This window comes from Helicoverpa armigera, chromosome 25, assembly GCF_030705265.1.
Source record: "Helicoverpa armigera isolate CAAS_96S chromosome 25, ASM3070526v1, whole genome shotgun sequence".
NCBI classification, from domain to species: Eukaryota; Metazoa; Arthropoda; class Insecta; order Lepidoptera; family Noctuidae; genus Helicoverpa; species Helicoverpa armigera.
The window spans coordinates 6797495-6812982 of NC_087144.1; the positions used below are offsets into that span (position 1 = coordinate 6797495).

The 15488-nt window shown below is 37.9% G+C and overlaps 3 protein-coding genes across 3 annotated transcripts in view; 2 read left to right on the forward strand and 1 right to left on the reverse strand.

Annotated features, from left to right (window-relative positions):
* The window catches only part of LOC110380744 (uncharacterized protein), a 48737-nt gene that overhangs the window by 1088 nt on the left and 32161 nt on the right, over positions 1 to 15488 (reverse strand). Inside the window, exons 8-13 of the mRNA XM_064041623.1 lie at positions 14971 to 15172; positions 14141 to 14300; positions 13054 to 13216; positions 2438 to 2638; positions 1035 to 1121; positions 33 to 109 (exon numbers count right to left, since the gene is read on the reverse strand). Of these exons, the coding sequence (XP_063897693.1) occupies positions 35 to 109; positions 1035 to 1121; positions 2438 to 2638; positions 13054 to 13216; positions 14141 to 14300; positions 14971 to 15172 (888 nt within the window). The 3' untranslated portion in view covers positions 33 to 34. The remainder of the gene's footprint in view (positions 1 to 32; positions 110 to 1034; positions 1122 to 2437; positions 2639 to 13053; positions 13217 to 14140; positions 14301 to 14970; positions 15173 to 15488) is intronic.
* On the forward strand, positions 4707 to 8246 carry LOC110380745 (juvenile hormone esterase). Its single transcript, XM_021340839.3, has 3 exons — positions 4707 to 4943; positions 6055 to 7289; positions 7663 to 8246. The coding sequence occupies exons 1-3, from the start codon at positions 4761 to 4763 to the stop codon at positions 7865 to 7867; spliced, it is 1623 nt and encodes a 540-aa protein (XP_021196514.3). The 5' UTR covers positions 4707 to 4760; the 3' UTR covers positions 7868 to 8246.
* LOC110380747 (esterase FE4) lies at positions 9812 to 12239 on the forward strand. Its single transcript, XM_021340840.3, has 3 exons — positions 9812 to 10019; positions 10440 to 11662; positions 12021 to 12239. Exons 1-3 carry the CDS (start codon positions 9855 to 9857, stop codon positions 12190 to 12192), a joined length of 1560 nt encoding a protein of 519 aa, XP_021196515.3. The 5' UTR covers positions 9812 to 9854; the 3' UTR covers positions 12193 to 12239.

Here is a 15488-nt window from a genome sequence, read left to right on the forward strand (position 1 = left end):
GAATACCAAAGCAATATATAAAAGACACGAACATTTATTTCTTGGGGCGTCCGCGTGCGATCACCTCCGGCAGTCGCTTGCTGGGTCTCTCATCGCTGCTGTCCACGCTCTATATAGGATTACACATATATATTTATGTACATACACAACACAACTTATAACTAGAGGTATAGAGAATAAGGAAATAGAGAAGGATATTAATTTTGAATTTTGCCTGCCTATTCCATACAAAAAAAATCTAAAAAACACAACCTATTTTATAAATTATAAAATATACAAAGAAGGTTTAGCCTATATTTGAAGAAAAAGTAAATAGAGACAATTATTAATTTTGAATAAGGCCTGTCTATTGTAAAAAAAAATCCTAAAAGTAAAAAAATATATACAAAGAGGGTTCAAACTATTATATTTTTAGAAGAACTTGATTTTTCTGTTAATCATGAAAACTTATTGTATAGCTGATTTTCACTGGTTGCTATTTTTCATGTATAAAAAAGCTAATCGTATCGAATTAAAGTCCTGGTAATTTTAATCAGGATAATTTAAAGTTATTTTAGCACATACCTAATTTACATAGTTTTTTCCTCACATGTACCTAGTTCTATTAGCACAAACCTATTTGACAGAATTTTTTCCCCCTTTAAAAACATCCTATTATTTTTGGTAAGTAATAAATAAGTTATTGCTATTAGAGCAAAATTGTCTCTAAACTCAGCTTAATAGTTTTTGCAGCAAGTATTGACATATTTCTTTTTTAATCACTCCACGGCATGCGTCGACTCTTGAGTGCATGAGATTCGGCAGCCGAGTGCATAGTGATTCCCGAACATTCATCTTCGTTTTGTCGCCCAGATGTGCCGACCAATGCCGGCCCGCAAAGTATAGCAACCCTAACTTCTCTGGCCCATGAGCCATATGTGATGCACTGATTGTTTAACTATTGTATCTTCATCCATTAGTAAGTATAGAATTACAATATTCCTAAAACCCTTCAAAAACAAAACACAAACAGAACCAAAGCCTTAAAGCCTTACATCAAAGTCTCCGATAGTGAACTTGGTGCCAGCAGCCTCAGCGACGAGCTGCGCCGGCGCGGGCGGAGCGCTCTCCGGCGACAGCACCTAGCTCGCCACATCAATGGTATGTACATTAGCTGATGATATGATGTGTTAGTAAGCAGTCAGGGGACGGAAGGACCAGAGGAAATGAAAAGGAACAGAATTTGAAAAAAAAAATGCTCTTGTAAATGGGTCAGCTATAATGGTATGAGGAGGGTAAAAGGACCAGAATTAAAAGGATCATTATTATGAAACTTGAACTAAAAGGATTGGCTATTAGTGGTAGGTTCAATTATTAGGTAAGGTTTAAACATTTAGTCATGCTGCCGAAATATGAGGAAGGGAGCAACAGGATAAAAATACCAAAATTTAATATGGGGGGAAATAAGTTATATATTATTGGACTCGGAAAAAATACGAAAGAGTAGGAGAGGAATGCACATAGTTGCGGGATTTAGGACACTAAATATTTCCTGACTGCGCCCACAATAATAGTAGAAAGATGTATCGAGCTTAGTATCTACTATTCTTATATTTAGATAAGTAGGTACACAGAAAACATATGAAGCAAATAGAAGTTTGACCATCCTTTATTCCTATGGTATAATTACAGATAAAACCGACTTTTTGAATTTATATTCTCGATACATCTTTCTACACAATTATTTACACCTTGAAAATGATATCACCGAGCTTATGAACTGTATCATGTAACACCACACCCACATTCAATGTTATAAGGGTTAGATTTACACAATATATGTATTAGTTATCATGAAAATGTAACGAGCAATTATCTAGCCAATTATTCATCTTAATAATATTGAAATAGAGTAAAAATCTGCGTGAAAATTATTTGATTTTTTTATAGGTGTTTCAATAGAAAATATCATGAAAACATCTGCTTAGCTTTTTCAAACTATGTTGGTGTCGGTCGAGCGACTGCCTTTGCCCTAGTTACCCGGGCAATCGGATCGAATCGAATCAGAAAAGTCACGATAGATGATAAATAAAATAAAACCTTTTGTTTTTACTAAAATATATTTTACTTCGCAGATCTTTACTCACTTCATTCTTTCCCAAATCTCAAGAATCCGCCAAGAAAGAACTTATTTTTCAATAATTGTTGAGAAAGGTACACCAGATTCAAAGAATAGTGCCATTTCAATTAAATAAAAAATTATATGGTTTCAAGGAACGGATTCTTGTAGCTTCAAATTCCATTCAAAATTAGAACACACGCATTTACCCAGAATTAAAAAAAAGAAAACAAATGAAAACCAAAAAGTTAGTAATCCCCAATACGACCAGTAACAGTCAAAACTAAACCAAAAAGTTTGGATCCCCAACAAGACCAAAAAGTTCACAGTTCCACTTACATCCTGGTCGCTCATCATTTCCTTCGTAGAGACGGTAGTCTCGATCCTCCTGATGGAGCCCTGATGGATGTCCACGTCGAAGGCCAGGCATTGGAAGCGGCGGAGTAGCAGGACGGCTGGTATCGGGAGTACTCCAGCCATGATCATCAGAACTGCGATCACGAGGACCCAGTTCGGGTATGGGGTTTTGATGACGCGGCCCTGTGAATGAATGGGTAAATTAAATTTGGTGTTATATTATGCACTAGCAGTTTTCCCGTTGTTTCACCCGCGTCCAGTGGGAACTACTGCCCGGACCGGGATAAAATATTGGTTTTGTTACTCGGGAAGAGTTTAGAGAAAGTATTTTTTTATTGATTACAAACAGAGACAAAATTCCTTATTCTTTATTATATTAGTATAGAAATTCGAATTGTAAACAACTATTAAATAAAGATTATTGTAACAAATACACACAATCTGTTTATAATGATAATTATTAGTTTCTAATGTTCTTTAGATATTCCTCCTGGGGGAACTACTGCCCGTACTGGGATAAAATATAGCCTATGTTACTCGGGAAGAGTGTAGCTTTCCAACAGTGAAAGAATTTTTTAAATCGGTCCAGTAGTTCCGGAGCCTTTAGAGCGCAAACAAAAAATGATTCTTTTTTATTATATTATATTAGTATAAAGGTACAAGTATGAACCAATGGAGATTGTTCGTTTATCAAAAACTAGGTATTTGTTTTCAAATGGTAGCAGTGATTCACATTCCAATTTTTCTGCACATTATTCTATGGAACAAAGGAACAATAAAAGATAGGTACACACTAGATGATTAGTCAAAATGGCTATGTTTTTAGTAAATACGTCACAAATATTAAGAGTATTCTTAGACAAACGATTTTGCCAGCGTATATGAGCTACTATTTATTGTTTTTAACGCGGTTCCACCCGCAATCCGCATCCCGTGGGAACTTCTTCCCGTACCTAGGTATAATTTATTTATTTATTACATTTCATAATTTTTATAATATATCGTATGTTATCCAGAAAGAGTGTAGCTTTCCAACAGTGAAATATTTTTTCAGTAGTTTCGGCTCCTTTAGGGTACAAATAAACAAATCAAAAATATGTTTCCTCTTCATTATATTGGTTTAGTATTATCGATACGAGTAATGCGAAGTGGTGGCGTAATGGGTCAAGCACCAACCTCTCAAGTATGAATGTATGAATTCGATTCCAGATTAGACAAGTACCAAAGCAACTTTTCTTACTTTGTAAGTATATTTTGACCACCAAATAACTGATTAGAGATGAAGAATACAAACAACATACACACTGTAATATCTATTATTTTTAAAAGAGTAACCATGGAGTTTCTTGCCCGTTCTTCTCCATACGAAGTTACTTTTGGAATGGGCACCTAGAATCAAACCTATTAATAATTTTTGACGTTCATAAGTGCTTGTAAAGGCCTAAATGAAATATTCTTTTTTGACTTTGAAGAATAACACCTCGAGGAAATCTGGACTACAATGTTTAAAATCACCAATTCGTATTGAGCAAGCGTGGTGATTAACGCTCAATCCTTCTCCGTGTGAGAGGAGGCCTGTGCCCTTCAGTGGGGCGATAAAATGGCTGGTGATGATGTATTTTACAAACAAAACATGCGCTTCATATTGTCTGTCAGTAGCTATGTTTTCGAGAAATATGACTCAAAGGTGAATTAATTGTCGATGAGGAAAACTGTGCAATAGTAGACTAGTGGTTCCGTCGCTTGTCAATCGCTTAGTAAATTACATCGTTCATGAGAAGTTAAATTAAAATTTTACCAATTTCACCCGCGTCCCAGGGGAATTTATTTCCGTACCTTGAGAAAATACAGTCTATGTTTTTTATTTAAAATTATTCAAATCGTTTGAGTAGTTATACGGCGACTTTACAAACAAAGAAAAAAAAATTATTAAGTAGTATATTTTTGGCTGTAACTCAGGGCTGTACCGACGTCCAGAGGAAACTATCCGTGTACCGATTCATTTAAGTCTGTTCAGTAGTTTTAACGTGAAAGAACATACAGGCACCAAACATAGTAACTTGCTCATACCTATTAACTATAGTAAGAACTATATCATATCATGTTCTAAGAAAACTACAAGAACAATAACAACTGGAAAATCTCCTTTTTTATTACTCACTACAACGCAATACGCGGTTTGGGAAACCCCAGTTTCTCATCGACTCCTAAGGAACCCTATTGGCGAGCATGCACCGCAAAGTCTATTTATATAAGAGACCTATTTACTTATTTACCTTTAGTCTGTCTTTATAGTTCAAGCATAATGGTTAAGTCTTTGATACTATTGTGTTTATTAAGCCTCGTTTATTCCGACAATCCAGCAAAGACAAAAGGTTTTGTGAGGGTGCTGACAAGAAAGGGTGTGATTCAAGGCAAAGTTCATGATGGGTATAACACATTTTTTGGAATTCCGTACGCTAAGGTTAATGAGGAAAACCCTTTTGGAGTGAGTATTTGTTGCGTTTAATTACTATATTACTATGAATACTATATTGCTAGGATAGTTTTTTTTGTGTTGTAAATATCTATATGACTGACTAGCCGTTTTCCCGCGATATCATTCCGTGCAAACTACTGCCTATATCGGGATAAAATTTAGTTTATGTTACTCAAAGATAATGTAGCTTTCTAATGGTGAAAGAATTTTAAAAATCGGTCCAGTAGTTTTTGAGTTTATTAATTACAAACAAACAAATTCTTCTTAATAATATTATAGAGTATACATTATTACGAGTATATTATTATAGGTAGTGTATACATAGATGAACCCACTGTATGTCGGAGGGCAAATATACTCGAGATGCAGTTGATTTTCTATTGTTTTATAACTAGAAATTTTGAGGAAACCTGGACTATAAAGTCTGAAATCGCCAACCCGTATTGAGCAAGCGTGGTGATTAACGCTCAATCCTTCTCCGTGTGAGAGGAGGCCGCAGCCCAGCAGTGGGACGATAAAAAGCTGATGATGATGATGATTTTATTGCATTGATATTTAGGTTATGTTTATATTTAGTTTTGATTTAATAAGTCTTTAACTGATATCGGTCCTAGACAGATTAGAAATGGTATTGTTTGTAGGACACTTGGAGGTCAACATGATAATAAATTGTTTGATACTGGGTTTATAGACATTTGTAATATACGTAATTGTTTAATTACATACAAACAATTGGGTTGCAATTCATCATCATCTGGGTTGCAATTACAACCTAGAAAATTACAAATAAAAAGTAATCATGCTATCTTAATTTTTTGACTAACAGGTAAAGTATAATTTATTATTTTCTTTAAAGATGTAAATATGCATATAGTTTTGTTTTTCTAGGTAAGACAATGACTTTTCATTATTATCAGATTATGAGGCATCAACACAGTCTAACATAAACACGTTTATGTATTATAAGAATTAGTATTATACCGCTATATTAGTGAGATATTATGAATTACATCATTAGCAGTCTTTTGTATTGTTCCATTTCTAAGCTCGCTAAGTAACGGTCCGCATTCAATTTCGAGTTTACTATCTTTTTAATGAAACAGTTTAAATTTTCTTGCAGCGCATCTTAGACTACCCAAACTTCAACGATACATTCATAGCCGATGATCCTTCAGTGCTCTGCCCTCAAGTGTACTTCAATGACAACGGGGTCCTGCAGTGTCTCATACTCAACATCTACGTGCCACATTCGGCCAGCACCAACAACCTATTGCCAATATTGGTCTGGTTCCACGGCGGAGGATTTGCTTTCGGCAGCTCCGGTGAATATGGCGGCCAATATTTGGTCAAACACGACATCATCGTCATCACAGTGAACTACAGACAAGGGGCTTACGGCTTCTTATGTTTGGACGATCGCAATGTCCCCGGCAATCAAGGCATGAAAGACCAGATTGAAGCTTTAAGATGGATTAAAAGACATATAGCTAATTTTGGTGGAGATCCCTCTAAAGTTACTATTGCTGGCGAAAGTTATGGCGGCGGTGCCGTAGACTTACATCTGTACTCAAATTACGAAATGTTATTCGACAAAGCTATAGTTCAAAGTGGCTCCATATATGTAACAGAAGGAATTTTCATCAAACCAGATTATAATGCTGCGATCAAACTGGCAACCTATTTGGGTTACAACGTGACGACGACGGTTAAAGCGCTTGAAGTACTCGCTAAAGCGAATCCTAGTGACGTGAACGCAGCTACGAGGAACATGAGCATGATACTGACGCTTTGTAAAGAGAAGAAGTTCCAAGGCGTCACAAATTTCATTACTGATGACCCATTCCACTTAAGCAAACCCAACAGGATAAAGAGGACATCGATAATGATCGGGTACACGAGCCAGGAGATGTTATATGAATTCGCGAACAAACCGCAGTCACACTATGATAGGCTGGGCAATCCTTTCCTACCACAGCTTACAAAAACTTTTATTTTACCGAAAAGTGAGCTACTGAGACTTAGTAGCATCGTCCAGCACTTCTATTTAGGAGGAAAGACAGCTGGTCCTGAAACAGAATTGGAATTGAGTAACTTTTTATCAGATTTCGCCATAAATTATGGAGTTGAGTGGTCTGTCAGTAGATACATCGAACAGAACGCGAAGGCTGTGTATAAGTACATGTTCTCGTACACAGGAGGTAGTGACTATCAGAATGTGACTGGTTCGGGAGCCTCGCATACAGAAGAGCTAAAATATCTCTTCAATTGGGTTTGGGCGAACCCGCCGAGCATGCCTGAACAGGTGCTAATAAGAGATAGGATGACCACCATGTGGGCTAATTTCGTTAAGTTTGGGTAAGTTGAAATAATCCATTTAATTTTAAATGACCTAAAAAGTTGGTATTGTGTTTTTTTAAACATTGATTTTGGCAATTTTTATACCGATTTATTCGAGAGTCTCTGCACACTGCAAACTTTTCTATCAGTCATGGATCAGTAGGGAGATAAATAGTAGTGTGCACATTACAATGACCAGGTATCCTACTGGTATCAGACCGACTCTGATTGGATTTACTTTCAAGATAAACTGTCAGCCAACGATTGAGCCTACTATCGGCCTTGCGTTGGTCTTATTAAAATTAAAGAACGAAGCAGATCCTTATAAAAAGTACGTTTGTTACACCATAATCCGAGGGTAATAAATAACACTTGATCTTTATAATTCCAGAAATCCGACTCCTTTGGAGACAGATCTCATCCCGCTGACGTGGACGCCCGTCTCAATGTCTGCCAGGCCTTATATGAACATCGATGTCAATATGGAATTGAGGAACTTCGCCTTCAGACATAGAATGGCCTTCTGGGAACTAGTGTGGCATACGTATGGAAAGAAACACGTACTTTTGAGTGATAAAAGTCCTCCTAGTTTATAATTTTTAACTGTTGCCATAATAATTTAGAATAAGTATATAGATGCCAGCGGTTTCACCCTCATCGCGTGGTGTCCTCTGGACGAACCTGGATAAAAAGTAGCCTTCCTCGATAAATGGGTTATCTAACGTTGAATATTTTTTCAAATTGGACCAGTGAGTAGTTCCTGAGATTAGAATCCGTACAAGAATAAGAAGAGCTCTTCAGTGTATAGATAAAAGATAGAAAGTATTTCTATTATGTACTGGCATTAAATGCCAAATGTTGGTACTTACGCCCTAACTGGGTCCACAAAATTATTCTTAGCGGCCTATGTAAATAACAACTGTTAAAAACTTGTGGAAAGCAAATAAATGATAAAAAATATATTATTTTTTATAATTGGTTTTTTATTTGGTGTTTATGAATTTCATCTGTCCAGCCTTTTCCCAAATATGTCGGCCTCCGGTTGAACTAGATGCAGCTGAATACAAGTATTTAATATGTAGCCACTGCCCATTTTATCATCATCCTCCTAGCCTTTTCCCAGCTAAGTTGGGGTCGGCTTCCAGTCTAATCGGATGTAGCTGAGGACCAGTGTTTTACAAGGAGCGACTGCCCTATCTGACCTCCTCAACCCAGTTACCCGGGCAAATTTATCAAGCCCAATATATTTATCGGGCCCATTTTGATATAGTTTCTCTATGTATGTAAGGTAAGTATGCAAGTTCTTAAGACTTTTTTGCTTCAAACTCTCTGTAACGGCCAAAGATGTTCAAATGACAGCCGGGATGCCAAAGATGTCTTTTTACCGTGCCTTACTGGCAAGTTTCATCAAAATTCATTCAGTCTTGCGAAGAAGAAACAGGCAAACGCACAAATTATCATACATCTACCTCCTACGGTATCATCATCCTCCGAGCCTTTGCCCAACTATGCTGGGGTCGGCTACCAGTCTAACCGGATTCAGCTGAGTACCAGTGCTTTACAAGGAGCGACTACCTATCTGACCTCCTCAATCTAGTTACCCGGGCAACCCGATACCTCTTGGTTAGACTGGTGTCAGACTTACTGGCTTCTGACTACCCGTAACCGGTAAGGATACCGTATATAAGTATCTAATCTTAAGACAAACTGGTCGAAGAGTAAATTGCTAAACAAAAATTAATTTCATAATATTTTAAATAGTCGGTCATTGTCTTCAGAGAACATACAAGTTGTCCGACCCGGGTTTGCTTACAAAAACTGTTACGCTCGGCACACGCTACAATTTGTCTAAATAAAACATTATTATCGTTTATGATTCAGGCAGTTGTTGTTATACATTTGCATAAATTAACGTAGCGTTGGTTCCGTAGGTCTTTATAGTTAATCTTTATTCAGGTATTTTCTTATCATTTAGGTGCTCAAATAGTATGAAAGGCAACAAAATAAAGTGTTTTCTCAGTTTTTTTACAATATTTTTATACAATAGTTAATAACAAACCATTTTTAACCCAACCTTGATTTTTGATTGATTTCGTTTGCCTCTTTTTAAATAAAGTTCTTATTACTAATATTATGTACTGTTTTATGAACTCTATCTATCGGGCTTTTACGCCAAAGATACTGAATCAATTTCACTGACAAGACGAAAAAATAGTCTACAGCGTAAAAGATGACATAGGTTGGAACTGCAAAGAACAATTACCGTCATACCACAAAAACATCTGTTGAACACTTGTCTAAAAAATATATCAGATTATGACGTTAAAATAAAGTCCGTTTTGCAGCCACACTTTTTTTAGACAAGTGTTCAACAGATGTTTATGTTTTTGTAGTAAGACTGCAAGTCTTTAATACATTCAAAATACGCAAATCACGCTTGCATTAATCACCCGCACACCGGGGACTCCCAGCCTCACTATACGAGCTAACGGAACCCCAAACCACGGTACTTCACCGGTCCTACCTATAAATAGACCACGCTTGCACTCTCCACTTCATTTCTAACCAACACTTCAATGCAAAATGTTTTATATATTAATATCTTTGTTAGTTTGTGTGCTCGTTAAGGGTGAGGAGAATATAACTGTGTTGACGAGTAAGGGGCCTATAACGGGGTTTAAGCAGGATGGCTACGATACGTTTTTTGGAGTACCTTACGCTAGGGTTAATGAGTATAATCCATTTGGGGTGAGTTGCGTTTGTTTTTTTATTCGACTGTGTTAGAAAGGTTATGTTCGTCAAGTGTTTGCTGTATGTTTATTTTTTTGGCACAGTTAGGGGTCTAAACGGTTTGATTTCAACTAGAAAGGTGTCGCATATTACTTAGTTGTGTATGTTTCAAAGTGATATTAAAATCTGTATTGTAAGTGTCACAATGAAGTAGTATTTCAATACTAGATAATACCAACTCGAACTATGTATTCTACACACATGTTTTCCTGTTAAGTTCTATTCAAATTCTGTCGTCTCATTTACAGTATTGAAAGAGTTATGTTTTGTTTTTTAAGTCTAGATAGAGACCTGTTTTTTACATTTAAAACTTAAATTTAAAATTAGAAACTTCTTTGGGGTTATAATCTTAAATGCACTCCTTCTTTTTAATTCCAGAGCAATCTAGCCTACCCAGACTTCGAAACACCATTCATCGCGAACGACAGCTCCATCATATGTCCTCAAGTCATCGCTAGAGTTGGCGGAAACATCCAATGCCTTCGCCTGAACATATACGTGCCACATTCAGCCAACGAGAACAATACAGTACCAGTACTGGTCTACTTCCACGGAGGTGGGTTCATATTTGGCAATGGCGGTGACTTTGGCGGCCAACATTTGGCCAAACACGACATTATTGTCATCACAGTGAACTACAGACTTGGTCCCTACGGCTTCTTGTGTTTGAACGACGAATCTGTCCCTGGCAACCAAGGTTTGAAAGACCAGATAACTGCGTTGAGGTGGATAAAGAGACATATAGACGCTTTTGGCGGAGACCCTTACAAAGTGACGATTTCTGGCGAAAGCTATGGAGGAGGTGCAGTTGATTTGCATCTATATTCAAAGTACGAGACACTATTCGATAAAGCTATTATACAAAGTGGGTCTATATTCACTCCTGGATTTTTTGGTAATAGAGATCATGAGGCAGCTATAAAACTAGCGTTACACCTGGGATATAAAGTCGTGAATACCCTAGACGCTTTACATATACTTGCCAAAGAGAATCCTATAGTCGTGATGGCAGCTGCTAGAAACTTGAGCATGAGACTGACAGCTTGTAAGGAAATCCGTTTCAGAGGAATGCAGAACTTCGTGACAAAATGCCTGAACCACTTACACAATCCGGAAAGAATAGAAAACATACCGATCATGATTGGTTACAACAGCAAAGAAGATTTTGGCTCATACGCGAATAAGCCTCAAGAGTTCTACGACACTTTAGGAGATATATTCTACAGGAATTTGCAGAACAATTTTGTTTTAAAGACGTGTGAATTGGAAACTTTGAGTAACATAACAAGGACATTTTATTTAGGGAGCAAGAATATAGGACCCGAGTCTATGTTGGAATTGAGTGATTATTCCTCTGACTTCAAATTGAATTATGCTGTGGAGAAATCAGTTTCTAAGTATATAGAACAAGGTGGGAAGGTGTATAAGTATATGTTCTCGTATATTGGGGGGAGTCACTATAAGAACTTGACTGGGGCCGGAGCTACGCATACAGAAGAACTGAAGTATTTGTTTGAAACTCCCTTCAAGCTGACCTCGGACGAGCAGAGGATGATGAGGGATAGGATGACAACGATGTGGGCTAACTTTGTTAAGCTTGGGTAAGTTAGTACCTACCTTTTAACTTACACCTAATCAACGCAATATTTCTCAGCGCGCCTTCGCTTGATATATTATTTTATTCCAAGGAGTACTCTGTCCTTTGATTAAAATAGAAAAGTATTACATTTCTAATACTTTAAGCATTGCAAAAGTCCTTTGATAGAGAACATAGGAGTAAATTTTTGCCATATAGCTCTCCAAGCTGAAAAGCCATATTTGCTTGAACGATCTCAAGAACTGTGGGTCCAATTTGAAAACATCTTTTGCGGTAGCCCATTTATCGGTGAAGGCCCTAGTATAGGTAGTATTATCAGGATCCTGAATTAGTTCCCATATAACCTTTCAATATCTTTTCAGGAACCCCACGCCCCAAAAGACAGACCTGCTCCCAGTGACCTGGTTCCCAGTTAACGGCAAATCCAGACCTTATCTAGACATAGATGTGACAATGTCTATGAAGGAACATGCCTACAGACACAGGATAGCTTTCTGGGACCTGTTTATGCTGAAGTATGATAAGAGGAGTTAGGAGAAGGATTGGAAAGAGTGTATTTTAGAATTAGAAAATAAATATAGTTATACTTTAGTATTAGGTATTAGTTAACTTATTAAACATTTATTAAGACTGAAGTTGGAGTTTGATTTCAAAAAAAATTACGAAAATGTGGACGTAAAATATTACAATTTATCTCCCGTTTAGAATCTTACGAAAGTTTATAAACTTCCTAGTAAATTGATAAACTTACGGATCTTGTTATTTTCCGGTGACATATACATATAATTATTAATTATTAAAAAAGTAGGAATTTATGATCTTGTAATAACGAAACGCCAAATTATTAGTTTTCGATTTTTTCCAAATCTTGGTAAAACGTTCTCTCCCTTCACTGCATACACCTATATATTATAATATATTGGAGATTCTTGATTCTTTTTTGAGAACAATCTCCAATAACTTACCTCATCAGCATTCCAAGCCCCATAAGTAGGAGGATTGATGAGCATGAAGACCAGCGAGGACAGTAGAATGCAGGTGACGATGAATGGACCCACGTAGCGCCACGTCACAGAAACCACCATAGCAAGAATCTCCACTAACTTACCTCATCAGCATTCCAAGCCCCGTAAGTAGGAGGATTGATGAGCATGAACACCAGCGAGGACAGTAGGATGCAGGTGACGATGAACGGACCCACATAGCGCCACGTCACAGAAACCACCATAGCAAGAATCTCCAATAACTTACCTCATCAGCATTCCAAGCCCCGTAGGTAGGAGGGTTGATGAGCATGAAGACCAGCGAGGATAGTAGGATGCAGGGGATGATGAACGGGGCCTACATAGCGCCACGCCACAATCACCACCACAGCAGCAGGGTCCAATATCTTACCTCATCAGCATTCCAAGCCCCGTAAGTAGGAGGGTTGATGAGCATGAACACCAGCGAGGACAGGAGGATGCAGGTGACGATGAAGGGACCCACATAGCGCCATGTCACCTGCCAGTAGATGCCTGGCCGGTAGCCGGTCATCTCGTAGATGTCGTTGGTGAATCTGGTGAAGAAGATGTTGTTAGGATTGGAGGGGTAGAAATATTTGTTTTGAAAGGTACATAAATATGTCAATGTGGCCAGCTAGTTTGAAATATTAACATAAGAGGTTAAGACAAGACTAGGCAGACGAGATGGGATGTTAAATTTTTTTTATAGGTATTTCTCTACCAAACCATTGCCCTTTTGACACAACTTTGATGAAATGGAGACACAGCATATTTTATTATTGTGATATCTAAGCTTTGTGAGAGGAATAAAACTGACTCTGACTAATACTGGCAAGTTAAAAACCTTTTATAATATCTCACCCTTGTCGTGGTGGCCTAGTGGGTAAAGGACCAACCTCTCAAGTATGAGGGCGCGGGTTCGATCCCAGGTCAGGCAAGTACCAATGCAACTTTTCTAAGTTTGTATGTACTTTCTAAGTATATCTTAGACACCATTGACTGTGTTTCGGATGGCACGTTAAACTGTAGGTCCCGGCTGTCATTTAACATCCTTGGCAGTCGTTACGGGTAGTCAGAAGCCAGTAAGTCTGACACCAGTCTAACCAAGGGGTATGGGTTGCCCGGGTAACTGGGTTGAGGAGGTCAGATAGGCAGTTGCTTCTTGTAAAGCACTGGTACTCAGCTGAATCAGGTTAGACTGGAAGCCGACCCCAACATGATTGGGAAAAGGCTCGGAGGATAATAATAATATCTCACCCTTAACACATACTAAGGTAGGTGTTTTGTCAGACACAACATCAAATATCGACCCTCTGGCTACTGGATGGTTCGAAAGAGTTACCTCGACACTGGTACATAAAGGGCTTAAGAAGAAACATGATGGGTTTTAGTCAGTAAGAGAACCTAAAACGACTCACTGACCGAGACTGACACTCCTTCATGCACCCACAGTGGGAATTTCTAAAAACGTAACTAACCTCTCATGCCCATAAATATAGACAACGGCGACCATCTCCAGCAGAGCCACGACGACCAGGCCGATGGTGCCGGCGAACGAGTCGAACATCTTCAGCCAGTACTCGCCCGCGCCCGTCGTGAAGATCAGACCCACGAAGAAACAGAATGTGCACACGCAACCTGGGGGAAAAAGGAATTTGGAATTAAAATAGGGTAAAAAAAATGTGATTCAAAGATTGAGAGTGGGGGCTCGTGACGTCACTTTTGTGTCAAATATGTACTTAGACGTGACGTAAGACAAAATTTAATCGTGTTTATCGTGTATCTTCGTTGTTATTAGTTTGTAAGAGAAAATAAAAAATACAAGTCTATTATTTTAAGGTTATCTAAAAGACGGACTAATTACTTTTTTCCAGTCATCATGCCTATTATTATTTTTTTTAGCTGTTGCCGAGGGAACTATTTTCCACAGCAAAACCTAAAGTCGACTAGCTCTAGAATATGGCTCTATGTTAAATTGCATTTAAATCGCTTAAGTACGTACGACTAAGGTTGCCGTTAAAATTTCAGTTAGCTATCTGATACTTAATGCTTGCTAGATAAATGTTGTTTATAATTTCTGAGACTTTATAAATAACCGATGAAACTGGCCATTCAAGTCAACTGGCCAAGAGAATAATCTTTGCGTTTGTAATTCAATTTAAAAAAATAAATTCTAATATAAAAATTGGCTAATATAAAGACAAATACATACAATAGTAAAAAAAAACAATACAGAAAAACAAATGATATACGACAAAATAGAAGTCAACTCTGCAAAGCTAAAGACTATAGATAAAGATAAACTTACCAGTAATAACCGGCTTGCTCAGCCGTTTAAAGAAGTCGATGTCGAATATGGTGCACAGCATGCCCTCCATGATACCGATCTGACTGCCAAGCCCCAAGGACAGGAGCATCATGAAGAAGATGATCGACCAGAACGGGGCGGGAGTCAGCTTGAGGATCGCTTGTGTGAAGACGATGAATGCTAGCCCCGTGCCTTCTGCTGCCTGGAGAGAGGAGGAATGGTTTGTAAATTAGGTCTTCGTTTTCAAGTAAATACTGCTTAAATTCTATTACGAAAATCTTAAGAATCCTAGAAAGAACTTTTGGCCACGCAAATTGATCGATCATATGTAACCATAGCAACGCTTGGTGTATACGGCCCGTGGATGGCTGACCATCTTGTCATGAACATTTTCAACGTATTTTAGAAGGCACTTTAAGTAGTTAAGTGGTCCCGGCTCTCATTTGAACAGCTTTGGCAGTCGTTACGAATATCAGAAGACAAAAAAATCTAGCAACCGGCAACCGGTCTCATCGGTA